This window comes from Microcaecilia unicolor, chromosome 3, assembly GCF_901765095.1.
Source record: "Microcaecilia unicolor chromosome 3, aMicUni1.1, whole genome shotgun sequence".
NCBI classification, from domain to species: Eukaryota; Metazoa; Chordata; class Amphibia; order Gymnophiona; family Siphonopidae; genus Microcaecilia; species Microcaecilia unicolor.
In genome coordinates this window covers 502,660,625-502,687,856 of record NC_044033.1, presented here as the reverse complement: position 1 = coordinate 502,687,856, position 27,232 = coordinate 502,660,625, and the positions used below count along the sequence as shown (strand labels likewise).

The 27,232-nt window shown below is 41.4% G+C and overlaps 1 protein-coding gene across 1 annotated transcript in view; it reads left to right on the top strand.

Moving 5' to 3' along the window:
* CASP8AP2 (caspase 8 associated protein 2) overlaps positions 1-27,232 on the top strand; it is a 103,851-nt gene that overhangs the window by 68,137 nt on the left and 8,482 nt on the right. Inside the window, exon 7 of the mRNA XM_030195174.1 lies at positions 991-4,009. Coding sequence (XP_030051034.1) covers positions 991-4,009 — 3,019 coding nt within the window. The remainder of the gene's footprint in view (positions 1-990; positions 4,010-27,232) is intronic.

Sequence of the window (27,232 nt, the reverse complement as noted above, 5' to 3'; positions counted from 1 at the left end):
TCATCCCCTTTTGGTAGTATTTGTTTATCACTTTTTATCTTTTGTAGACCACTCTCACCGGCGTTTGCTCTTGTCTTATACTACTATATTACATCCACCAAATAGCAAACTCAAACTTTACTTCTTGGATAACTATATTTGTTTAAAGAGGAAAAACTTCAGACTCCCTGTCTCAGCTTATCTTGCTATTAGCTAAACAGCTGACCGCAACGCTCAGCGTGATTTATTGTATACACGCACTGGCGAGAATCTTCATTAGTCAAAACCTCTATACTATATAAGCAATATAAATTTATTCCTTTTCTACTATTAATGCTATACTTAGCTGTGGTAGTTGTGCTGGAATAATTATTAGTGTCCGCGCCTGACGGCGAGCTCCCGCTTTGCTCTCTGCTTCCTAAGGAGCTGGACTAAATTTCCTATCACAGCACCTACAATCATAAGCAGAAAAATATTGATCAGTCATCTTTTAAGTAAAGAGAGTAATTGGATGACTCACTTACTTCTGAGTTCAGATTCACCTTCTGCAACCACCAGCCTACTCTGTAGCAATTTTTTATCTTACACCGGAAGTATTTAACTATTTCCTATCCGTGCCCCACCTAGTGCTGTTTAAAGGGGAAGGCACTATATACGATTTTTATCTTTGGCAATTGGTCAAGTGGTGTGTTGATCCTGTGTACGTTCACAGGTTTTCTAGGACAATTTTTCAAACCTTTTTCCAGCTTTTCATACTGTGTCTATCATGTAACCCATGTGTTTGGCTCCATTGAGTTAGAAGACAAGTGTTCTGTCTTCTCAAATGGCTTTTAGAATCTTATAAAATCAAACTTGTAGAAATAATGGCTTTTCACACAGGGAGAAGATGCTGCCTTAGGTTTCTACTGTTTGAAAAGATTTGGACAGCATATTGGTTATGACTTATTCCTTTTTTTTCCCTTTTGAATTTGTTTGACCTTAGGTTTGTATTTCTGTTTTTCTTTTTTATAGATTTACCTTCTGAAATTGTTGTCGGTAGTAACATCGAGCAGCATTCAAATGAATTGAACAAGGAAAATGAGAAACCAGCATTCCAACCTGATAAGTGTATGACCAAAGACTCTCATACGGAAATAAAGGAAATAGAAGAAGGGGAAATTTTAAGTAGTGAAGATGAGGAGGCAGCAGAAGAAAAATCTAAACCACAAGCAAAATCTGTTGAAGTTGTTAAAAATGTAAAAGGAAAAGCTTCTCCTGAAGACCAAAAGCTGAGCAGAAGTACACAGGACAAGATGAAAAACAAGGCGGCAGCAGCAGACAAAAACAGTGCATTATCAATTTCAGCTAAAGCACCTGTGCAGAAAAGCAGGGCAGTAAATATGAAGAATAAAACTTCTAAATCTCCCAGTAAGACCAAGCAAGAGAACAATTTGGACATATCTTGCATTAAAGGTATAAAGAATTTTAACCGTGAGCCTTCTAAAATAGAAGAAGTTATGCAGATGCTTCAAGACATCCGAAAGTACATCAGAAAGCAGTACATGAAATTCAAAGTACAGTTTACACTAAAGCAGTTCCAGAGAGTCATAGAAGTTGCAAGTTATAATTTTACATCTTTGATCAAAATCCTGGATTGGTCTACGATGTGTTGTTCTTCAGATTGCCTAAAACAGAGGCTCTGTAACACTATAGAGACTAAATTGAAGGAGGTTAAAAAGAATGGAATCGTGGATCGTATTTTTGAACAACACTTAAAGGATATGAAAAAGAAGTTGTGGAAATTTGTAGAAGAACAACTTGACTATTTGTTTGGAAAACTAGAGAAGATGCTTATCAAATTATGCAACAGAGCACAACTAGATAGGCCTGAAGGAAAACCTGAAATCAAACAGAAGAATGATAAATGCTTTACTAAAGCTGTGGAAGAAGCACCCAAACACAAGAAAAAAATTACAGAAGTCAAAGTGGCTAAGTCTAAAGATACTGTCACACACATATCATTGATAAATCCACAATCTAATAAGCCTCAACAGAAAACACAACAGAAACAAAACAAGAAAAGTAAACTTGATGCATCCAAAAATTGTCTTAAAAAAAGCATTAGTTCATTAATGGTAGAAAATACTCAGCCTAGGGAAAAATGTAAACATGACATGCAACAGGGCCACCTTAAAAAAAATCAAGTGAATACAACAAAGAACGGTATTAAAAAAAACATCAGTCAACTAGTGCTAATAAATCTGCAACCTGGAGAAAAGCATGAATCCAAAGCACAACAGTGTGATACCAAGAAAGATAAAACATATACATCAAACGGTACTTTTAGAAATATTGTAAAATCTTTAGGTAACACAATTGGATCTTCAGTTGAAATATGTAAGTCCAAGGAAGACCATATTCAGAGCAGCTTTAGTACCTTTAATGACTTGAGAGAGAGAGATAATTCTAAAATGGGGACAGAGGCTCAAAATAAGTCTTCTTTCAACTGTGAACCTTTGGCAGATCAACAAGTATCTAGCTTGACTTTTAATTTAGTGCATGATTCTCAGATGGGTGAAAAGTTTAAAAGCTTATTTCAGGACTCTAGTTTGGAACAAAATATCTGCCTGGAAAAAGGCCAGCAAGAATTTGGGACACCAGAAAAACAGATCCCTGGAAATACAAAATGTGACAGTGTTACTGATATTGAAAGCGGGGGGTTTCTGCAGTTGACAACAGCTTTGGAGGAATCTTTGTTGTCAGATGTCTCTCCTTTGAAGCCCCAGCTTTTGTCATCTAGATTTCAGACTACAATCAATCCAGATATTCTAGATGAAAGCTGTATGCTGGAGGATCCCACAGTGACGTCCTCCAGTAAAGATACTGAAACGAACAAAGAAAAAGGCAAGTCGTATGTTTCCTCTGTACTTTTAGAAGATCTAGCAGTATCTTTAACAGTTCCATCGCCTTTGAAGTCAGATTCTCACCTTAGTTTTTTAAAGCCCGAGAATATATCTCATTCAGCACCTGAAGAAGTTATCAGTGCACATTATAGTGAAGATGCTCTACTAGAAGGGGAGGATGCCACAGAGCAAGATATCCATTTGGCTTTAGAATCTGATAATTCAAGCAGCAGCTCCAGCTGTTCTTCATCGTGCGCAAATCTGACTGCACCTGCTGGATTTCAGTACCACCCCAGTCAACCAATGCAGGCAGTAATCATGGAGAAGTCCAATGACCACTTCATTGTTAAAATAAGGCATGCGTTTCCAGTTGCTTCTCCCACTGATGACCAGGCTTTGTTGACAGCAGCCGAAGCCTTGACAAATAAAGAAAACGAGGTTACAGCTGTCCCAGAGAATCTGAACTCCGCATTCACAAGTATGAAAGAGACAGAAGAATCTATTAATAATTTAAATACAGTGGTTTCCAGTGATAAGACACAAATCAGTCCTAATCGAGAACTATCTGTAGTTGCCCCTGGGTTTGCAATAGAAGCAACAAACAGTGATAAGAGTGAGTGCTACAGACACTTTGTAGTTCATGATTTAAATGTTTCTGCTAACACTGTAGAAATATCAACTGTAAAATCAGAATTGTCTTTCAGCTGTTCAACAGTTCAGGCTTCAGATGAACATTCAAAAAGTATTGCTGATGTCATTTGTATAGATTTAACTGAAGAACCTTTGAGCAACAGTAAAGCGAATCAGTCTGATTCTATCATTGAAGTATCTTCAAGTACTGATGATGTGGAGAGTAACAGCAAAAATTCAGAGAGAGGTAGTAAAAGAAAAAAGGATAAGGTATCTAAGGATTTGTGTATGAAAAAGCCAAGAAATGACCCTGACATGATGATCAAGATTGAGAGGATGAGGAGGCATAGTAGAAAGGCAGAGGAAAGTGATTTCTTAAACCAAATTTCTCCTATCAAAATGAACACACCACCACAAAAGAGAGGCTCTCAGCCCTTGCCTTCAACATGTTCACCCAACAGCCTGTCTGCAAAAAATCTTGTTAAAAAGAGAGGCGAAGTGGTAATGGTCTGGACCAGGTAGGTTGAATATCATTTTAGTTTTGTTTTCTTGATAAGTTAAATATTTATTTATAAAGTGTGCAAGATTTTGTTTAAGTTCTACGTTTTGCAAAACAGAGACCAATATTCAAACCATACAATCAGTCAAAATAACGCCGATTTCCACGCCCCTTTTTGCTTCTGCACAGTAGAATTTAGGCTCACTGCATTATAGAATATGCTTAGTAAGTTGTGTGTGCAAATTCTCTATTGCCAATTAGTGCTCATTATTGCTTGTTGTGCTGTTAAAACGCTGATTAGCTTATTAAGCCAATTAAGTTACACGTGTAATTACAGAATTCGCATGGATTTCAGTGCAGATTTCTAGGCGCGGTATATAGAATCCGGGAGTATGAGTTCTCATTTTCAAAGCACATAAACTTACAAACTTACATATGTTACTATATGCTTTGAAAATGAGCCTCTATATATCATTTCAAATCAAAAGAAAAACAAAATAAAATGCTTTGACATAAAAATTATATGTTCAAGAAATGGAATGGAGAGCCAAAATACCTAAGCAGTATCTTTTAGTGGTGTCACTTACTTAGTTCAAAGCTAAAAAATAAATAAAATAGAAAATAAGCAATAATTTTTATGTGGAAGCATTTAATTTTTTCATCCAGTTGATTTGGAATATTCTCTATATATGTAAGGAACTCTCTAAGCTGATACTGTAATCGATTTTTATTAACTTGTTTTTATATATTCAACAGTTATTAATGAGCCCCAATGCAACCCAGAAGTGGGCAAAACATGGCTGTGTTGGGCTTGTAATGTGTTTTGTTTTTTTTTTTGCTTGCTTGATTCATTTAGGGCTTCTTTTACAAAACCACGATAGTGATTCCCGTGTGGCTAATGCGACGAAGCTCTTATTTATTTATTAGAATTTATCACCTTTTTGAAGGAATTCACTCAAGGCGGTGTACAACAAGTCAAGAATAAGTCAAACATAAGCAATAGATAGTTACAGCAGTAAAAATATTCAAATAACAATACAATGTATGTCATAGTATACTACTTACAATGTCAACACATTAGAAATTGAGGAGTTCACAATTTTTGTGGTGCCTTCTCTGAGGTCCCTATGTACCTGCTGCACTATCTTTGTTGGGCAGGGGTTGAGGGAGCAAGTCGTTGGTCAAAGGTCTCTTAGAATTTTGACAAGGTGCTTCTCTATTATTGGGTTAAAAGAGTCCCATATGTCTGTGTCAGGAGGTGGTGAGTTTGTGCACTCTCGGTTAGCTGATTTGAGAGTGGGTGGGATTGCCTGTAAAGCCTGGTTGAAACTTTTAATTTTGTTGGCAAAGTATGCAGCAAAATGATTACAATTCAGTTTTGACTGAGCAGTTTAGTTCTGTTCTGGGGGTTGCAGTAGGGTGTTTACTATGCTAAACAGGTACTTGGTTGAATTGGCAGCCTTTTCAGTGCATTGAGAGAAATAATGTTTTTTGGTTGCTGTTAAGGCTTGGCGGTACTTTGTCATGTTCCTACTGTTTAGCCTGTCCTCATCCAGGCGAGATTTACACTGTCTCCTTTCCAGTTTCCATCCTTCACGCTTAAGGGTCCAAAATTCTGGAGAAAACCAAGGTGAGCATTTGTGAGTGGGGCATAAGATATTTTTTTAGTGGTGCCATTAAGGTCTTAGCTAAGTGTATATTCCAAATATCAACTTGTTTTGACTCTGTTGTTGTCTTTTCATCCACATTTTGGATAGTCCAAAGACTCTAGGAAATTCTCAGCCATCAGCTTTTTCTTGTCTCTGATCTCCTTCCAAACTCTGGAAAGTGCCATTTGTTTCAGGTGGTCACTTAGGGAAAACTTAATTAAAAAATGGTCGGTCTATGATAGGGATGTTATTTCAATATCGCTATCCTAGTATTCTGGGATGCCAACCCTTATGTTGAATACAAAGTCTAGTATGTGACTTTTCATGGGTTGGAGAATTGATCACCTGTATGAATCCTACTGCGGTCATCGTATCCAGGCAGACAACTGTGATAGTATCTGGGATTTCGACTTGTAGGTTGAAATCTCCCATGGTCACCATCCTAGTGTAATTCAGAAATTCAAGATCACTTGTGTAATCAGATCAAGAAGTTCTTGTATGGATGATGAGTTGTTATGAAGTGCTCAGTATATTATGAGCAGCCAGATTGGTTTCTTCTTTTCTAGCTGGATTAAAAGAGATTCTGATTCATTTAGATGGGGAATGGCAATTCTGCACAGTTTGTATCCCGAATCAGGACCACTACCCCTCCACCCCATCTTCCTGGTCTTGGTTGATTTTGAAACCTGTTTGACATAGTTCAGTCACTGGTAACCCCCCACTTTCATCTAGCTAGCTAGATGCAGCTCAGATCACAGGACATGAGGCGAGTTGTTAGTAATATGAAGGGAAGTGACCAAAATGATGGGGGATGGAACTCCTCTCATTTGAGAAAACGCTAAAGAGGTTAGAGCTCTTCAGCTTACAAAAGAGATGGTTGAGAGGAGATATGATTGCCGTCTGCAAAATCCTGAGTGGTGTAGAACGAGTAGAAGTGAATCAATTTTTTACTCTTTCAAAAAATACAAAGACTAGGGGACACTCAATGAAGTTACATGGAAATGTTTTTTTCACTCAGAGAATACTTAAGCTCTGGAACTTGTTGCTGGAGGATTTAGTAACAGTGGTTAGTGTATCTGGGTTAAAAAAGGTATGGACAAGTTCCTAGAGGAAAAGTCCATAGTCTGCTATTGAGACAGATGTGGGGAAGCTACTACTTGCCCTGGGATTGGTAGCATGGAATGTTGCTACTGTTTCTGCCAGGTATTTGTGACCTGGATTGACCACTGTTGGAAACAGGATACTGGGCTAGATGGACCAGACATCTGACCCAGTATAGTTGTTCTTATGTTATAACAGGATGTATTTGAAAATCAAATTTAATAGGTGACAAGAATTTAAATAGTCAATAAATTGAGACAGGTTATCCACTGAATCTGATCAAATCAAAAAATATATATAATCAATGTAATACCACCAACAGGTAGCATATTGAAACAGTGGAGATGGATATACCCAACACTCTTCAAAGGCAGCCATGAATACATTAGCTAAAGAGGATGCAAAAGCACCCATAGCTACTCCGATACCTGTTGTTAAAACGTATTAAACAATTGAGACTAATAAGATCCTACTTTACTACTATTACTTATCATTTTGATCAGTCCTCCTTCATTCTGCTTGTTCAAATGCTAAGTCTATCTCACACTGACTACTGCCATGCTCTCTATCTAGGTTTCACAGCTAAACTAATGTCTAAACTTCAACTCATACAAAATACATTCGCCTGCTTGATTTTTAGATTCAAGAAATATGATAGTCTCACCGTACCTAAAACAACTCCAATGTTTCCCCATCCAGAAGAGCATTCTGCTTAAAATTGCCTGCATACTATTCCATGTCACATATGGACTAACCTCAGTAATGCTGATCAGTATCTTTGAAAATTCCTTATTTGGTCACTCTGCATGACTGAAACATTTACTGATATTCCCCCCTCCCCCCAAGCGCTAAAAAGTTCTGCCTCTTCAAATTCCTTTATGTCCTCTCTTCTTTTATAATCATTCAATTCTGAAACTCCCAACCTACCTTAGTATGCCTCAACCCCACTTATCTCTATTTTTGGAAGAAACTTAAAACCTCCTGTATGACAATGGACACCCTACAGAACTGTTATTACCTCCCTCCGAATGTCTTATAAGGTTTGTAAATAGATCCTTACTCTGAGACTCACAGATTGCTGATATAACCAATAGGAAACTGCTTACTGAATTCTTCAATAATTTCCTGTAAAATGATCATACTCCCTTATGCACATGATATTCCGACTTGCTGCTGTAACACTGCTGATTGAATATAAACTGTAACTCTATGGATACTGCCTTCTGATTCAATGTAAACCATAGTGAATCCTTCCTGGGGATACAGCAGTATACAAACAATATTGTTATTGAAGTAATTGTGACACAGCAATTTCTGTCAGCATTACCAGAAATTGTGTAGGTATCAGATGCAGTCTGTTGTAAAGCCTCCTTGACTACCTGCAAAGTTTCATCTTGAGGGTTACAGGTATACAAGGAGTGAACATCTAGAGAAAGTAAAAGAACAGAAACTTGCACTTGTCCCAAAGACTCTAATATATGTAAAAAAATGTGGGTTGGAAAATTGGATCTAGGTTTTGGGAGTCAAGATGGTGTCGGAGTAAGACACTCGAACCTGAGCTCTGCATTGACCCGAGTAGACGGTGCCATGGAGCATTCCCTGTGATGGGAAAAAGAGGAAAGGAGCCGTTAAAGCTGTCCCGTCCCCCCCCCCCCCCCCCCCCCCCAGCGACTGACCCCACCTTGGTTTCTAGGCAGCTGACTCTGGAGGTTTGCGGGGTGAGGACTGAGTCAACATCGCTAGCTGTTTCTTTGACTGGGTCTGTGTTGTTAGACTGCAGTGTGGAGGATGTCTCGTTGAGCCCCGTACTGACAGGACCCTTACAACCCGGAAGCACTTTGTCCATTGGAGGAGAGTGGCATGGTGGAGTGGCGCCGGTATAGACACCATCCTCACTTGAGGGCTTTACTGTGGCTTCTTCCTCTCCCAGTACCAGAAGATGGTAACATCATCTCTCTTTGGAGATGCTACCTCCTGTGGGGCATCTCAAGAGAGTCAAGTGGGAGATCTGCAATCTGGGAAATGGAGGTAAATAAACTGGCTGTTGTGACTTTAGAGTTGCTCTGGGATGTGATTCAGGTAGTGAACTGTTGTTTACAAACAGTTCAGCAATTCATATCGGATTGTAAAGATATAAAAAACAGTCCAGCAGGATCAGGCTACTTGTGTGGAACAACATGCTGTGAGGTTGGAGTCCATAGAGGGAAGAACTGCTCAGATGCAGGAAGGGGTAGTTGCCTTGATGAAGGACAAAGAATATTTGCATTAGAAGCTTGGATTTTTGGAAAATCAAATGAAAAATAATTTGAGGTTTTTAAATTTTCCACATTCTCCTTTAATTACTGCTATTGATATGGCTCATAAATATTTTCTTGAAATGTTGGAGATACTACCTGAGGCATTACCCTCCTTGTTTAAAGCTTACTATGTTCCTGGTCTTGGAAGAGTTGGTGGAGAGCAAGGCAGGGAGATAGCTGCTATGCACTTGACCAGCATCCTTGAATCATCTTTGGAGGTAGTTATGCAGTGGTCTGCTTTGATCATTAACTTTACGTTGGAGCCTGACTGGGACTGAATACTACATATTTACTTTGGTCATTTGAATTAAGTCTTTTTTGAGTCATAAATTGGTATATTTCCTGATTTATCAAGAGCCACCATGCAGAAGAGACGCCAGGAGTTCTTGGCTTTAAGACCTAGATCTCTGGCTCTTGGAGCAGACTATAAACTAAAGTTTCCTTTTGTTTGTATGATTATTTTTGAGGGTAAATTTTTTTATTCTTTGATCCAAAGCAACTTCTGGAGTTTAAGTTGAGAGAGAGAGTTCACCTGCTAAGGATTCATTACTGGAGAGTTGAGCACTGTTTACTTCTGCTGATATATCTAGTGATGTTGTAGTCTAGTTTACCAGGTCCGGTCCTGGAGTATCCCTTGCCAGTCAAGTTTTCAGGATATCCACAAAGAATATGCATGAACTTGATTTGCATACATTGCATCCATTATATGCAAATCTCTTTCATGCATATTCATTGTAGATATCCTGAAAACCTGACTGGCAAGGGGTACTCCAGGATTGGACTTTGGAAACATCGGTCTAGCCCATTGATTATTTTGTAATTATTTACTATATTAATTCTGTATGACTCCTCCTTTTATAGTGGTCTAAGTTTTTCTTTAGTAGTGGTTTATTAAATTTTTTCCTTTGGAATTGTCATGGAACCCAGGATGGTGAGCCCTTGGGCTGCAGCAGACAAGTCCTCTGGGGAGGCGCAGAGCAGAGGCGAACCAGGCACTGAATACAAACAAGATACCAGACATGGCAAATAAACAGAGCACACTCAAGGCAAGGTGAAACCGGAGCCTGGCTAAAGCGAAAACCAGGAACGGAACTTAAAAGCAGGAACCAGGAACAAAGGAAGGACACTCATAAGGGCTGCAAGGCCGAACTGGAACCCACCCATAACAGGGGGAAGGGAAAAGAAACAGAAAGGAATCTCTTGAGCAAGTACTACTCAAGCAGTGCACACACAGTGCATTAAAAAGAGCCACAAACAAGGGGTCAAAAGACCCTACACACAGGCACAAAGAAACTGAAGGGATAAGGACAACCCCACTTAGACTCACATTGTAGAAACCACAAGTAAAACATAAGAAAACCACACAGGGAGGCAGCACAGGGCTGTGCTTAGAACCACAACTATAAACAAATAGTCCTAACCAAGTCAAACAGAAATCACACAGGTAGCGCAAGGCTGAGCTAGTAGTCACAGCTAAACAGAAGAACCACCCACTCAAACACAAACAGAAGCCAAACAGGGAGGACACTCAGGGCTGAGCTAGTAGACACAGCTAAACGAAAGAACAGCCCACTCGTGCCACACAGAGAGACCACTCGAGGCTGCGCTAGTAGTCACAGCTAAACGAAAGAACAGCCCACTCGTGCCACACAGAGAGACCACTCGAGGCTGTGCTAGTAGTCACAGCTAAACGAAAGAGCAAACCACTCAAACACAAACAGAAGCCAAAAAGAGAGGACGCTCAGGGCTGAGCTAGTAGACACAGCTAAACGAAAGAACAGCCCACTCATGCCACACAGAGAGAGACTACTCAAGGCTGCTAGTAGTCATGGCTAAACGAAAGAGCAACCCACTCAAACACAAAACAGAAACATCACAGAGAAGACTCAAATAAAACTCACACAGGGAAAACTCAAAGACAAGGCCACACGGCCATAGTAAAGGAACACGTATGGCTGTTCCACACAGCACTCAAGGGAAAAAGGAAGCCATTCATAGGAACACTCTAAGCTGTACCATACAGTGCTGAGAGAAAAGGGAAGCCACTCAAAGGAATACTCAAGGGTGTGCCGCCAGGCACTCAAGGAAAAGGGAAGCCACTCATAGGAATACTCAAGGGTAAAGGGAAGCCACTCATAAGAATACACAAGGCTGGCCACACAGCACTCAAGGATAAATGGAAGCCACTTATAAGAATACACTCTAGGAGAGGTCACGTGACGCCATGGTGCGGGGCTGACGCTGGAAAGCTAAGCTCCGCGCACACTCACCCGAAAATCAGATAATTAGACTTACCCAAGGAGCGAAACGCCACAATTTCAATCATAAAAGGTGGGAAAGCGACTGGCGAGTAGAGATTGAGCGAAGAAACCGAGAATGGCAGCGAAATCAGTGAGAAAAGAACGAGACAAATCGAAACCGCCAGAAACCAAGATGGCCGACCAGCGAGATCCCGGCGAATTAGCGGTGGGATCCGCATGGCTGACGGAGATCACGGCCGAGGTTACAGCAGCGGTTGAGGCCGCGTTGGACAAAAAGCTTCAGCAATTGCTCGATCGGGCGGAGGAGGCTCATGAGCGTATAGACAGTATAAATATGGAGCTAGATGAAGGTTTGCAGCGGATTTCAGAGATGGAGGAGACGGTGGAGGCACAGAAGGAGATCAACAAGAAACTGGAGAAGAAAGTACAGGATCTGGAGACAAAGATTGATGATTTGGAAAATAGGAGCCGGCGAAATAACCTCCGTTTGGTTGGTTTACCAGAATCGCTTCTAGATAAAGATTTGCCTACCTTTTTGGAGGATTGGCTGCCGAAAACATTACATATAGAGGACAAACTACAGAGTTTTTGTATTGAACGAGCCCATAGAGTTGGGCCTCCGAGACAGCCTGAGAACAGGCCGCGAGTAGTCATACTAAAAGCTCTGAACTTTCGGCATAAACAACATATTCTGGAAGCGATAAGAGGAGGCAAAACTCTCACCTACCAAGACAAGAAGATCCTTTGTTTTCAGGATTATTCTCAGCAGGTGCAGGCGAGGAGGAAGTCCTTTGCACCTTTATGTACGGACCTTTTCAATAAAAAAATAAAATTTGCGCTCTTGTATCCGGCTAAGTTACGTCTCACGATCAATGGAGTCACTAAATTTTTGGACACTGTTGAAGCAGCTAAAGCATACATTCAACAACATGGCGGTGAATAGACCCTCAAAGGGGAAGGATATAACTACAGAAGCATCTGAGGGAGCTCCACAAGACAGGGGCTTATTTGAAACTAATTTACTATGGGAAATCACCCCCGGAAAACTTATGGATTTCTCAAAGATTGAACATTGAAGGATGGAAAAGAGATTTAGTTAAGTCCTGATCAATGCTTGAACATATGGGATAGTGGGGATGATATAATACATATATACAACAGAGGAATCAGACATGGACTGTGGAATATAATGTTGAATTACAAGGGTCGTATGAGCATGGAGAGGCGGAATGCAAAATAAGGTTGAAAGAATACACAGAACTGAATTACAGCACAGTATGCTGAACCATTGCCAGGATGTGGTGAAAGAAGATGATCAAAGACTGGTATACGAAAAGTGATGTGTAAATTTGTGAATATGTTGGTGGTTAAGACTGGGAAGAGTTAGAGGGGTAAATAATAACGGCAGGGTGAGTGTAGGGGTTAATAAGTGACTAGTTCTTGGAACAGGAGGGAGGGAGGGAGGATTTGAAGGATGGGAGCTTGGGGGGAGATAGGGGGTTATATAAAATTAGGTTAACAGAACCTCAATCAGACATATGGAGTCAGAAGAGAAATATGAGTGAGTTGAATGAGGAGTGGCTGCGTACACAAACAGCAGGAGTGGTGCTGCTGGGACACCATGACTGCTCTTATGTGAATGTGGAACATTGGTTGCTGCATAAGCGAGACTTAGGAGACTGATGGGATTAAGGATATACTCTTGGAATGTGGGGGGTATTTCATCTCCCATTAAGAGAAAGAAAATCTTACATAGTCTCAAAAAGAAAAGAGCGGATATAGCACTTCTCCAGGAGACACATTTATCGTCTCAGGAGCACCTTAAGCTTAAAACCTGGTGGGTGGGAACAGTACTGGAGACCCCAGCGGTGGGGAAGAAGGCTGGGGTAGTGATATTGTTCCATAAATCACTCCAGGTTGAGGTGGGGCAGATGTGTATTGATTCTGAAGGGAGATATATTCTGGCACAGGTCAAGGTGAATAACACCACCTACCTTATTAGTAACATATATGCCCCTAATGTGTACAGTAAGAAATTCTTCCACTCTCTCATAAGTAAGATACAGCAATTTAATGCTTCGAAGAAGATAATTGGGGGTGATTTCAATATGGTAGCTGATCCCACCATGGATAAATCACACCATATAGCAGGTGCGATGGGAGGGATAGATAAAGGTATCAATTTGATGTGTGGGGCTCTGGGAGTGGTTGATGTGTGGCGGGTTCTTAACCCTAATACTAAAGATTATACGCACTATTCTAGAGCTCATCACACGCAATCGCGAATAGACTACATACTGATAGATGAAGATAGTTTTGCAGACATCTTGGAGGCAGCAATAGATCCCACGATAATTTCGGATCATGCGGCAATATCGATTGAGTTTAAAGATCTGAATGCGCAAAGTAGAGAGTTCAGATGGATATTCCCCTTAGATCTGTATTATGATCAGGATTTTAGGCAATATATTAGGAGAAAATGGGAAGAATTTGCACTATATAATGATGCACACATGGATACACCAATATTGTTCTGGGAGGCTGGGAAAGCTGTGTTAAGAGGTGAGATTATAGCATACAGTGTCAGAAAGAAAAAACAGAGAGATCGAGAGATCATTAGATTGGGGGAGCAGTTGGTGCAATTGAGGAGGGCTTATGGACAAGGGGTAGCAAATCATATCCGAGAGCAACTGTTAGCCACTCAGGTAAATTTAAATGAACTGCTACATCAGCGAGCCACTAAATCTGTTGAATATTATAGATATCAATTGCATAGATTTGGGAATAAACCCGGGAAACTGATGGCAGGGCTGGTGAGGAAGGTGAAGGGGCAGAGGAGAGTGTTGGTGATCAAGACACAGAGGGGAACCTAGTACATGATGATACAGAGATAAGAGACGTATTTAAAGATTATTATGCTAGACTATATGCCAAAAATGATGATGATGATCTAGACCCTGACATATACTTAGAAAATATCAATAAGACAAAGATCTCAGAACAACAGAAGAGGGAGCTAAATAAACCGATTGAGACTGAGGAGGTCCTTAAAGAAATTAGAGCTAGTGCCTTGCATAAAGCGGCGGGGCCAGATGGATATAGGGCTGAATTCTACAAAATTTTAATGCAGGATATAGGAGGCCCTTTAACAAAGTTCTTTAATAGATCAGTTGAATTAGGTGAACTTCCACAGTCTTTGCGATTAGCGGATATAATAGTATTTCCAAAACCTGAGAGAGATCCGACCATACCAGACTCATATAGACCAATTTCACTGATTAGTTATGAAGCCAAGCTGCTAGCTAAAATTCTGGCCTCAAGATTGGCAAAAGTATTACCAAGCATAGTGGCGACCCCTCAGGTGGGATTTATACAGGGGAGACAGAGTGGGAAAAATATTAGACTGATACTGGCATCAATAGAGAACGTACGCAGAGAGGGAGGAGATTCCTTATTGATTAGTTTCGACGCCGAAAAGGCGTTTGATCGAGTAGAGTGGGAGTTCTTGTTTGCTTCATTAAGAGCGTATGGATTTGAAGGTTACTTCACACAAGCAATCTCTATATTATATAAGAATCCTATGGCGAGAGTGATGGTTAACGGAGCGTACTCTCGAAATTTTGTAATTAATAGAGGTACCAGACAGGGATGCCCTCTGTCTCCCTTACTGTTTGCTATTACGCTAGACCCGTTGATTCGGGAAATCATAAGTAACCCTGAGATTGAAGGTATAAAACTGGGAACCAGAGAATTTAAGATATCGGCGTTTGCCGATGACATTTTGGTTCACCTAGCTAAACCGGAGAGATCGCTACCGGTATTGATGGAGGTTTTTGAAGAATATGGGGCCTTTTCGGGATTTAAATTGAATTTTCAAAAGTCAGAGGGATTGCCCACAACTAATCTGGTAAAGAAGAAATGGAAGGGCAGGTTCCCATTGAGATGGGCGAACAAGGAATTTAAATACTTAGGCATAATACTAACAAGTGATATGAGTAGCTTATATAGACAGAATATAGACCAGTTACTGCAATATACGCGACATAAATTAGCAATATGGGAGGGACTGCCCTTAACTTTAAGTGGGCGAGTGGGTTTGTTTACAATGATACTTTTCCCAAAGTGGCTGTATGTATTAAGACAATTGCCACTAGTCATACAGACTAAAGATATAAAGAAGATCCGTGGAATGTTGACTAGATTCTGTTGGAGTGGGAAAAAGGCTAAAGTTAAATTGGAATATCTCTATGGGAAAAAAACAGAGGGGGGACTGGGGCTGCCTGACATTAAACAGTATAATTGGGCTTGTCTAGCTAGACACTTAGCAGATTGGATTATGGAAACAGAAGAGCATACGGAATGGAATATTGAGAGTGCATTGTTTAGACCATATCACCCTTATTATATGATGCATGTAGAGAGTAAAATGATACCAAAGGAATGGAAACATCATATCTTATTGGACCCAATGAGAAGTATATGGCAGTACATATTGAGGAGATTAAATAAAAACCCACGATGTACGGATCTCCTCCCACTAGTAGGGAATGGAGCATTCGGACCGGGGAATAATTGTCCGAAATTTGTCAAGTGGGCACAGGAGGGAGTGGTACTAGTGGCAGATGTTATGCAAGATACGGGAAAGATTGTATCAAGAGAGGCTTTAGAGGACATGGTGGGGGCAGAGAATGTGACATGGTATGCTTACTGCCAGATCCACAGTTATATTGAGAAACTACATAGGGGAAAATGTGATAGAGGGATATATGAGCTGCTGATGAATTTGTTTTTGCCTAAGGGAAGAGAACAGACTACGGTGTCCATACTATATAAACAGTTAAATTTGATAGCCAAGCATCGTAGTTATGAAGCAGTGGCAAGACGATGGTCTGAGGATTTAAAGGTAGAGATCAGCAGTGGAGATATAGTCCAATCTCTAAAGGAGATAGTACATAAAGTGGAGAGTGCCAGATATAGGGAGATACAATTTAGAATTGTTCTGAGGGCATATATGTCTCCCATACAGGCCTATTACGCAGGTAGATTGCAAGAAACACATTGTAGTAAATGTCATTTTCAGAGAGCAACACTATATCACATGTTTTGGGGATGTCCGGTCATACAAGATTTTTGGGGCCCAGTGCTGGAATATTGTGAGGCCATGCTACACAGGAAGCTTCGGTTAGAGTCTAAAACTGTTGTGCTTGGATTAAGGGGAAGAGGGTCAATACTACGACATAAAGAAAACCTATTTATTTATAAGGTACTAATGGTTGGGAAACAATGTATATTACAACACTGGACACAAGACATAGGGCCCTCCTTCTGGCAATGGAGGAGCTCGCTTCATTCCTTGGTGCGAATGGAAGCACGTGCTATGACTAGTAGCCCTAGAAGTAGACAACGATTTTGGGAAGTCTGGGAACCATACGTACAGGCTCTATCCAGCAGAGCTCGCAGTTTATTGGTGAACACACTCATGGGAGAGGAAGGTAGGGGAAGATAAATGGCTTTATATGTTTAATGGTTAACGCTAATATAGAATTACATGGTATAGGAATAGGGGGGGAGGGGAGGGGGGGGAAGGGGAGGAAAGGAACCTTTAATGAAACCTTTTGATGACACTCTAGATTCGATTATGATAAGGAATAAACGGGGGGGGGGGGGGAAAACAGACAAAGACTTGTATTAGATAAATGTTTATTGACAATATTTACAATTGACAGTAACATCAATAGAATAATTTTTTCTCTTCTAAAATAATACAGAATAGGGATTGGGGGGAGGGAGGGACAATGTTATATGACAAAATTGATGGCTATATGTAATGATACATGTTTTCAGTGATGTTCCACTGAGTTTTATACAAATGTTTTGAGACTGCCATGTTCAGGTGGATTTGTACTTTTGGAATGGTCATCAATAAAAAACTGTTAAACATAAGAATACACTCTAGGCTGTACCATACAGCACTCAGGGAAATAGGAAACCATTCATAAGAACACTGTAGGCTGTACCATACAGCACTCAGGGAAAAGGGAAGCCACTCAAAGGAATACACAAGGCAGTGCCACAGAGTCAAATAACAGACACTAGAAACAAAGGGAAAAGCAAACAAAAAGGAAAGGCTGCTGTCAGCATTCATTGGCTAGGTCTGGTCCCGGGTCCAGTTCACAGAGGCAGTGGGTTCCCAAGAATACACAATCCACACGGGTTTGGATATATATAGAAAGTATATTGTATAGGCTCACAGCACTTAGTACAGGTAAATATTACAATGCTGTATCTGTGTGTGTGGGTTTAGATGGGAATCAATGAGAGAAAAGGAAAGATATGGGTGTTCAGAGGAAAAGAGCGAGAGAGAGCTTCGGGGTAGGGCTGAAGGAGAAGAGGGGCCAGTGCCAGGTTCTGGTGGCTGGAGATGGGGTTGTGCAGAGAAAGAGAAATGAAGAAGTAGCCAGAGCCATGTGCTCTGGTGACTGAAGATGTGTGTGTGTGCAGAGAAAGAGTAGCAGCAGAGCCATGTGCTCTGATTTATATATCTAACAGGGATCAAATACCTTCTTTCCTTCCAGCTGTTATCAGCTCTTTCCTTTACAAACTCAAGTTTAATTTCCTGGTGTAAGGAAGGTGAGCATTTTCACAGGTTCTACTTTTTGAAGTCCCTAGTTTTGGAGCCTCTCTGTCTGGCTTTCAGCTTTCATTATTCTCAGAGAGCCCTGCTCCCAGATGCCCAGAGAGGACAAAGGTATGTTAATTAGGGGTACTTGCGAAAACAAAGGGCTAGCAGGCAGCTGGGCACCATTTGGTCCATTGCCATCCTCAGAGCTTCCTGAGGGAGGGGGGAGTTATCAGAAGCTGGTTTCATATTAATCTAAGTATGTCCAGCAATCCTGACATCTGCCTTTACATACACAAATCAGATAAGAATCAGGAGACAAACACATCAGACAAAGAGTTAAAGCAGGCTAAAGGGAAGGGCTGCTTCTAATACACAAGTCAGAAAGGCTTACACTGCAGTCAAAGGTCTAAAGCAAGCAAAGGGAAAAACAAACATTGTTCTTACCAGAACTCAGCCAGCACCAACAGCCAGGTAGGGAAAGGGAAGGCAGACAAAGACAGAGCACACACAGCTGCACAGAAGCAAAGCAATCAAGGCAAGCAGCTGGCAACAACCAGCTCTCTGAACAGTGAAAGGTAACAAGGGAAACAGGACAGGCTATGCTGGAGAACCTAGTTAACAAGGAAGTAATCCATTCAGGTTCAAACCAGAACCACACACACAGAAAAACAGAACAGGGCTTTGCTTGGGAGCAAAGGTAACAGGCAAGCAAGTAATCCATACAGATTCAAACCAGAACAACACACACAGAGAAACAACAGGGCTTTGCTTGGAAGCAAAAATAACAGGCAAATAATCTATACAGGTTCAAACCAAACCCACACACACAGGGCTCAAGGCTGTGCCCAGAGGCACAGCTAACAAGTCCACCAGTTCCCTCAGAATCAAACAACAGTACAACAAGAAAAGGGAAAAATAGACCTGTTGCAAAGGCAATGCAGAAAAGCTCCCTGGGTCCTTTTAAAGAAGTAGGCTGATGATGTCACAAGTAGGAAATGAAGCAGAAGCAGGGAGACCAAAGTGAGGCTTGGCTTCAGGGACACCAAAGTAAGGCTTGGCTAACAGGAAGAACAACAGGAATAAAGGCAGACTGGAGAGGTCACAGAGCTAGATACAGAGAAACAGTAGGTCTGAACATAGAGGCACAGCCACTATCGTGACAGGAATAACTGGTTATATTTCTTTATTCACTTCGTATATTGTGAGTTAATTTCCTTTGGAATAATTGGTTATATTTCTTTATTCACTTTGTATATTGTGAGTTAATCTTTAAAGCATAAACAAAAAGTAAAAAAAAAGTATCCAAAATTTACATGTATATTCTAATAAGGAATTTCTGGCTGATACTATGGGGCACCCTGGTGGTTTTAACACATCTTTGTGAATTTTAGGCAGAATATAAAAAAAAAAAAATAGGTACCTTCAAATTCTTATAATTCAAATACTGATATTCTGCCTTGCAAGCTTCTGTTCTTTTTCTCTAAATGTTCGCTTCTTGTATACCTGTGTCCCTCAAGATGAGGCTTTGCAAGTATTCAAGGTGGCTTTACAATAGACTCCTAGACTGCATTAGATGCTTAAACATTTTTTGGTAGATTTAACAGAAATTGCTATACATCACAATTGCTTCATTTTTGATGATAAGTTTTATCAACAGATACAGGGAGTAGCTAGTGCTAATTTATTCATTGCTGCCTTGTAAGAGTGTTAAGTATATCCCTCTCCACTGTTTCGATATGTTACCTGTTGGTGGCGATACATTGACATTTGTTTGATTTGGTCAGATTCAGTAGATACTCTGCCTCAATTTATTGACTATTTAAATTCTTGTCACCCGACTATTAAATTTGATTCTCAGATACATCCTACTGTTAAGACCTGCTTAGATGAACAAGTGATGTATGATGATGGAAACCTTTGTATTTCTATTCATACTAAAGTAACTGATCGAAATAGTTACATAGTAACATAGTAAATGACGACAGATAAAGACCTGTATGGTCCATCCAGTCTGCCCAACAAGATAAACTCATTTTACATGGTATGTGATACTTCATATGTATATCCGAGTTTGATTTGTCCTTGCCATTCTCAGGGCACATTACATTATTCTAGTATGCATCCTGCATATTCGAAAACTAGCCTCCCCTATTCTCAATTTTTGCATTATTGCCAAATATGTGATTCTACCAATGAATATGTTCGCACTAATAAATTTATTTCAAGGGGCTGATATCTCACCTTGCATCCAAACCAAAGTTTCAGCGTGCTTGTCTGACATTGCTGCCTGGATGTCTCAACGCCACCTGAAATTAAATATGACCAAAACCGAGCTTCTCATTTTCCCCCCCAAACCCACCTCCCCGCTCCCCCCGTTTTCTATTTCTGTTGATGGCTCTCTCATTCTCCCTGTCTCCTCAGCTCGAAACCTTGGGGTCATCTTTGACTCTTCTCTCTCCTTCTCTGCTCATATCCAGCAGACCGCCAAGACCTGTCGTTTCTTTCTTTACAACATCCGTAAAATCCACCCCTTTCTTTCCGAGCACTCTACCAAAACCCTCATCCACACCCTTGTCACCTCTCGTTTAGACTACTGCAATCTGCTTCTTGCTGGCCTCCCACTTAGTCACCTCTCCCCTCTCCAGTCGGTTCAAAACTCTGCTGCCCGTCTCATCTTCCGCCAGGGTCGCTTTACTCATACTACCCCTCTCCTCAAGACCCTTCACTGGCTCCCTATCCGTTTTCGCATCCTGTTCAAACTTCTTCTACTAACCTATAAATGTATTCACTCTGCTGCTCCCCAGTATCTCTCCACACTCGTCCTTCCCTACACCCCTTCCCGTGCATTCCACTCCATGGATAAATCCTTCTTATTTGTTCCCTTCTCCACTACTGCCAACTCCAGACTTCGCGCCTTCTGTCTCGCTGCACCCTACGCCTGGAATAAACTTCCTGAGCCCCTACGTCTTGCCCCATCCTTGGCCACCTTTAAATCTAGACTGAAAGCCCACCTCTTTAACATTGCTTTTGACTCGTAACCACTTGTAACCACTCGCCTCCACCTACCCTCCTCTCTTCCTTCCCGTTCACATTAATTGATTTGATTTGCTTACTTTATTTATTTTTTGTCTATTAGATTGTAAGCTCTTTGAGCAGGGACTGTCTTTTTCTATGTTTGTGCAGCGCTGCGTATGCCTTGTAGCGCTATAGAAATGCTAAATAGTAGTAGTAGTAGTAGGGCTATCCAGGCTCCATTGTGAAGAAAGCTAGGAACAAACACTTTGTAATCCACAACATAAATCTCTGTTAAATTATGTTTATGAGACAGAATTTAAGGATCTTTGTGCATGTGTTTTGAAATATAATGCCTGTACATCAAAGATGGTGAATATAATTAGAATCAAACACTCAACGAAAGTGGATATATATGGATGTTGAGCTTAATAAATAAGGGAAAAGGCCTACGGACTGGACTGCAGTGCCCTAATTAAAGCAATACTCTTCAGACCACAATCTATCATTAGCCAGAAAAACCCCTTAAACTTGCCAATTTCAACTTTAATTATTTCAATAATATCAATAAAAGTAACATATTCAGACTCTCATAGTTTGTAAATATAGCGCACTTATCTTTTCCCAGTGGGAACCCGTTTCACCACCTGGCTTCATCAGGGATATAGCACTAAAAAAACATACCAAAAAACAATAATATAATCTTATGTTTTTTAATTTTTTTTTTTAATACACACGCCTTGATTCAGGAAAACAATTGACTATGCTCTCTGGACTTAAAGGATGCATATACATATGTCCCGATACTTCCAGCCCACCGGAAGTATCTTCAGTTTTGGCTGGGAACACACCATTTCAGTACCACGTGTTGCCTTTTGGCCTCTCGTCAGCTCCCAGGGTCTTTACCAAATGCCTAGCAGTAGTTGCAGCGTTGCTATGCAGGCAGGGGGTGCATGTGTTCCCTTACCTCGACGATTGGTGAAGAGAACATTGGAGGACTGTGCTCGGGAGTCCTTGCAGAGGACTATTCAGGTGCTCGATCTACTAAGGTTCATTTTAAACTATCCCAAGTCCCATCTTCATCCTGCACAGCAATTGGAATTAATTGGAGCCTTGCTAGATGTGCAGAAGGTTCAAGCCTTTCTCCCAGGGCTGAGAGCAGACACTCTAGTTGCACTGGCTTCTCAGATTTGAGCCTCTTAGCAGGTCACGGCTCAGCAGATGTTGAGGTTGTTGGGTCATGTGGCATCCTCAGTTTATGTGACGCCCATGACATGCCTTCATATGAGATTAGCCCATTGGACTCTAGCCTCAGGGATCATTTGCGGTATATCAAGTGCTGAAAAAAAAATAAATGAGTAAACGTCATCCGAGTGTCCCCACTGCTTGTTCGCTCTCTGTTGTGATGGATCATTTGATTCAGTTTTATTGTGGGACTTCCATTCCAAATTCCTCAGAGGCAAAAATTGCTGACAATTGATGCATCTCTCCTGGGTTGGGGAGCTCATGTAGATGAGCTCCACGTTCAAAGTGCTTGGTCCGCCCAGGAAACAGATCTCCAGATGAAGCTCCTGGAATGCTCTAAAGGCTTTCAGAGATTGGCTGTCTCACCAAATTATGCGCATTCAAACGGACAATCAGGTTGCCATGTATTATATCAACAAGCAGGATCACGCCTTCTGTGTCAGGAGGCCGTGTGGATGTGGTGTTGGGCTCGCCAGCATGGCATGTTCCTTCAAGCCACTTATCTGGTGGGGGAAAACAGCCTGGTCATCAGACTGAGCAGGGTTATGCAACCGCACAAGTAGTCTCTCAACATGGGCGTTGCCCAAGACATCTTCTGAACTTGGGACACCCCTTCAGTGGATTTCTTTGCCACTCAAATGAATCACAAAGTCCCTCAGTTCTGTTCCAGGCTTCAGATCCACAACGGGCTAGCATCAGATGCCTTCCTTCTTTATTGGAGGACGTGCCTTCTGAATGCATATCCTCCCATTCGTCTTGTGGGGAAGACTTTGCTGAATCTCAAGCAAGATCGTGGGACCATGATTCTGATCGCACCTATTGGCCTCGGCAGATCTGGTTCCCTCTTCTTCCGGAGTTATCCTCCGAAGAACCGTGGAAATTGGAGTGTTTTCTGACCCTCATCATGCAGAAAGAGGGATCTCTTCTTCAGCCCAACCTTCAGTTTACCCTCACTGCCTGGATATTGAGAGGCTAGAATTTGGTCTTTCAGAGGGTGTCTCCCAGGTCTTGCTGGCTTCCAGGAAAGATTATACTATGAGGTTTTACTCTTTTAAATGGAGAAGGTTTGCCATCTGATGTGAGGGCAAGGCCCTAGATCCTTTTTCTTGCCCTACACAGACCCTCCTTAAATATCTCTTACACCTATCCAAGTCTGGTCTCAAGACCAAATCCATGAAGATTCACCTCAGTTCAGTTAGTGCTTATGAACATGTTGACGGTAAGTCCATCTCTGGTCAGCCTTTAGTTGTTTGCTTCATGAGAGGTTTGCTTTTCTCAAAGCCCCCTGTCAAACCTCCACCTGTGTCATGGAACCTCAGGACAAGTAAGAGATAAGGGTTAGGACAGACAGGACATATCAGGGATAGGGGACAGTTGAAGGGTTAGGTTTAGGAGTTAAAAGCAGCATCGAAGAGGTGGGTTTTTAGCTTAGATTTGAAGATGGCCATAGATGAGGCTTGGCGTAACTGCTCAGGAAGTTTATTCCAGGCATATGGTGCAGCAAGATAGAAGGAACGGAGTCTGGAGTTAGCGAGCGAGCATTGGCCTATTATGTGGAGCAGGCAAGGCCACACAGACAGTCCACCCAAATTTTTGTTTCCTTTGATCCCAACAGGATGGGGGGGAAGCCATCGGGAAACACACATTCTCTAATTGGATGGCAGATTGCATTTCTTTCATTTATGCCCAGGCTGGGCTGACCCTGGAGGGTCATGTCAAGGCTCACAATGTCGGAGCCATGGCTTCGTCGGTAGTCCACTTGAGGTCAGCCTCCTTTGATGATATTTGCAAAGCTGTGACGTGGTCTTCAGTCCACACATTCACATCTCATTACTGCCTTGAGCAGGATAACCGACGCAACAGTTGGTTCGTGCAGACAGTATTGCAGAATTTGTTTGGGGTCTAGAATCCAACTCTACCCCTTTAGGCCCATTTCATTCTGTTCCAGGCTGCACTCTCACGCAGTTTGTATATAGTTTCAGGTTAATCTGAGTTCTGTCCTCGCCATTGTGAGGCCCAGTTGACCAGTGTTTGTTTTCAGTGAGCCTGGATGCTAGGGATTCCCCACTTGTAAGAATAAATAGGCCTGCTTGTCCTCGGAGAAAGCAAAGATGCTTACCTGTAGCAGTATTCTCTGAGGGTAGGAGGTCTTATGTTCTCACAAACCTTCCCACCTCCCCTTAGAGTTGTCTCCTATTTTTTTTTTTTAATGCTGTAGTATTTAACTACGGTGACCGTGCTCTTGCGGCAGGCTGGAAGGCACTTGTGCATGCATGGTGGAGCGTGTCTCACACTCCATAAAGCTCTTGTAAAGCTTGTCATAAGCTCCGGACTGGGCAGCACGGGACTGCATTACCCCAATTGTGAAAATATAAGGCCTACATCTTGTGCTTCCAAGTCTTTTCCACAGCAGTTTCGGCAAAGTGCAAGGCTTTCAATGCAGTGTATTCTTTGCTTCATACTAAAAAAGTTGCCTTTGTACTGCTATATCCAGCCAGGTTGCTGATTACTCAAGGTGGTATGCATCAATTTTTTCTAAAGGCTGACGAAACACTGCAATTTGCAAATCAATTGCCTGACCGGACAGATGATGTTTGAGGCTTTTGGGGACCTTGGATATTGTCCGCATTGAACTGCATGACCCATTTTTGGGAATTGATGAAGGGCATCCTCCTTCTTTGATTTGGATGTGCTTTTCCACGGCACTCAGGCTGGTCCAGCAGATTTTGGCATGTCAACATAGTGGTCAGCCTGATATATCCTAACTCAGCATGATTATATAACTGTACTGATCTTTCCTCGATGATGTTACACCTGGTTTTGACTATGTACATTATTTATAGCTTGCAGGATCTTGATAGTTTTTTTTTAATTTGCAGACAAATATCGGTATTATCGGGGTTTTGCACTTCATTCTTTGTACACTTGCTGCCTACTTCCAGGTGCTGTTCCTGTTAGAGCGTTTCTGTTTTTGATACTAGATGCTTTTTTGTTCCTTACTTTCACTGCTTGTTTCATTTGACTACAATACCCTGCGATACTTATTATGATCAGATTGTTCTCTGGATTTGTATCTAGTACTTAATTACTAATGTTTCATAGAAATCATATGCTGCTTATGCTATTTTCTGGTACTCTGGGGTGTGGAGGGGGGCACTCCTTGCAGTTTCCGAGATCCATTTGGAGGCCGTGGAATGGGGGGAGGTATTTTGGAAGAGTTTCCGTGGAATTATTTAGCTTTAGGTCTTGGACATGGGTGGGTTATGGGGGCAGTTTTTATGTTTTGGTTTGTTTGTTTTTTCTTTCTGGAAACTTGCTGAACCTCATTTTTCTTATCTTGTCCTTTGCTTGTGTCTGGCCTCTTGTGTCCAGAGAAGAATTTTTTTTTTTTCCTTTTCTACATTTTAATTTTTTTTTTTTACCACATCGGAGACTTGGAGGATCTTGGGGAATGAGGGGGGACTGGTGGCTGGGATGGCCCTCCCTCTATTTGTTCACTAACTTTTTCAATACAGGTTGTTATAGGTTGTTCAGATGACTCTCCTAAAGATTATTTCTTGGAACGTAGGAGGCATAACCTCTCCAATAAAGAGACAAAAGATACTTCAATCACTTCATAGGCAGCAGGCCAATATTGCCATGCTTCAGGAAACTCACCTAGCATAAGAAATTCCAAAGAGAGTGAGTTGGAGCTGGAGTTGCCTGCTCTGCACAGGAAGGCTAGAGTTCTTATTGTGTTCTTCAAGGTCCAGGACGTGTAAATTCAGCATGTCACTCATGGACCTGAGGGCTGCTACGTTGTTATGGAGGTTACGTTGGCATGCCAAAAATTCCTTCTCTGTAATTTCTATGTTCCCAATGTTTTCTCCAATATCGTCTTCCAATGCTTGATAAGGCTCCTGTCTCCCTTGCAGCGTGATAACCTAATCCTCAGTGGGGATTTTAATACAGTTTATGATCCCCAGTTTGGCAGATCTAGTCCATCTCCCCAAACATGTTTCGATGTTTCTAAAGGACTGCCAGTACTTTGTGACACTATATATCATCAGTGTGTGTCTAATCTTAACATTCTGGGGAGAGAGGCTATACACAGCTTTTCTGTGCACATTCTACACGATCTAGGATTGATTACCTTTTGCTTTCTAAAACACTTTTTTCCAGAATAACTAGGGCTGAAATTGGCTCATATGGGGTCTCAGACCATGCCGTGGTATGACTGCAACTGCAGATTGGCAGTGATAAAGTGTGTGTGTGTGTGTGTGTGGGGGGGGGGGGGTTCTTTTGGAGATGCCTAGTGGAGCTGTATAGAGATTATCAATATCATGAGTTTATATGTAGGAGGTAGAAGGATTACCAAACTTCTAACCAGGCCCATGTGAGCACACCAATAAGTCAGGACAGAATTGCTTTTGTGGTGTCCCCCACCACACACAACAAGGCTTCTCTACTTGCTTCTCAGGTCGAATTAAATGAGCTCCATCAAAGAGCAGTTAAATCAATAAATTATTACAAATTCCAGCTCTATCTTCATGGTAACAAAAATGGGAAGCTTTTGTCTCATTTGATACATACTCGCAAGGGCCATCAGAAAATACTCCAACTTAAGGACTCATCAGGGAGTCTGGTTCATTTGGATGTTGCTATCAATACCATTTTCAGGGATTATTATGAAACATTGTATGGGAATTCTTTACTAAATCGCTAGCATTGGCATCGCAGGACAGGATTAGGACATAATGGCAGGGTGGGTTTCCTCTTCAGTGGGTGGACTGTTCTTTCCTGTATCTCGGCATCTATTTAACAGTGTGGACATGACAACTTTATTGTATCAATGTGGAGGTCTTACTTCACCATACCTCTACTACATTATTAGGTTGGCGGCATGTACCTCTTAGTATACATTGACGGGTCCAGTTGTTTGGGATGATGGAGTTCCCCCATTGGTTATATGTAATGTAAATGTTGCCTTAAAAGATATTTGGAGCTTACATAAGTTATTGAGTAAATTCTGTTGGGGGGGGGGGGGGGAGGGCTCCAAACCTAAGATGCCTTTCC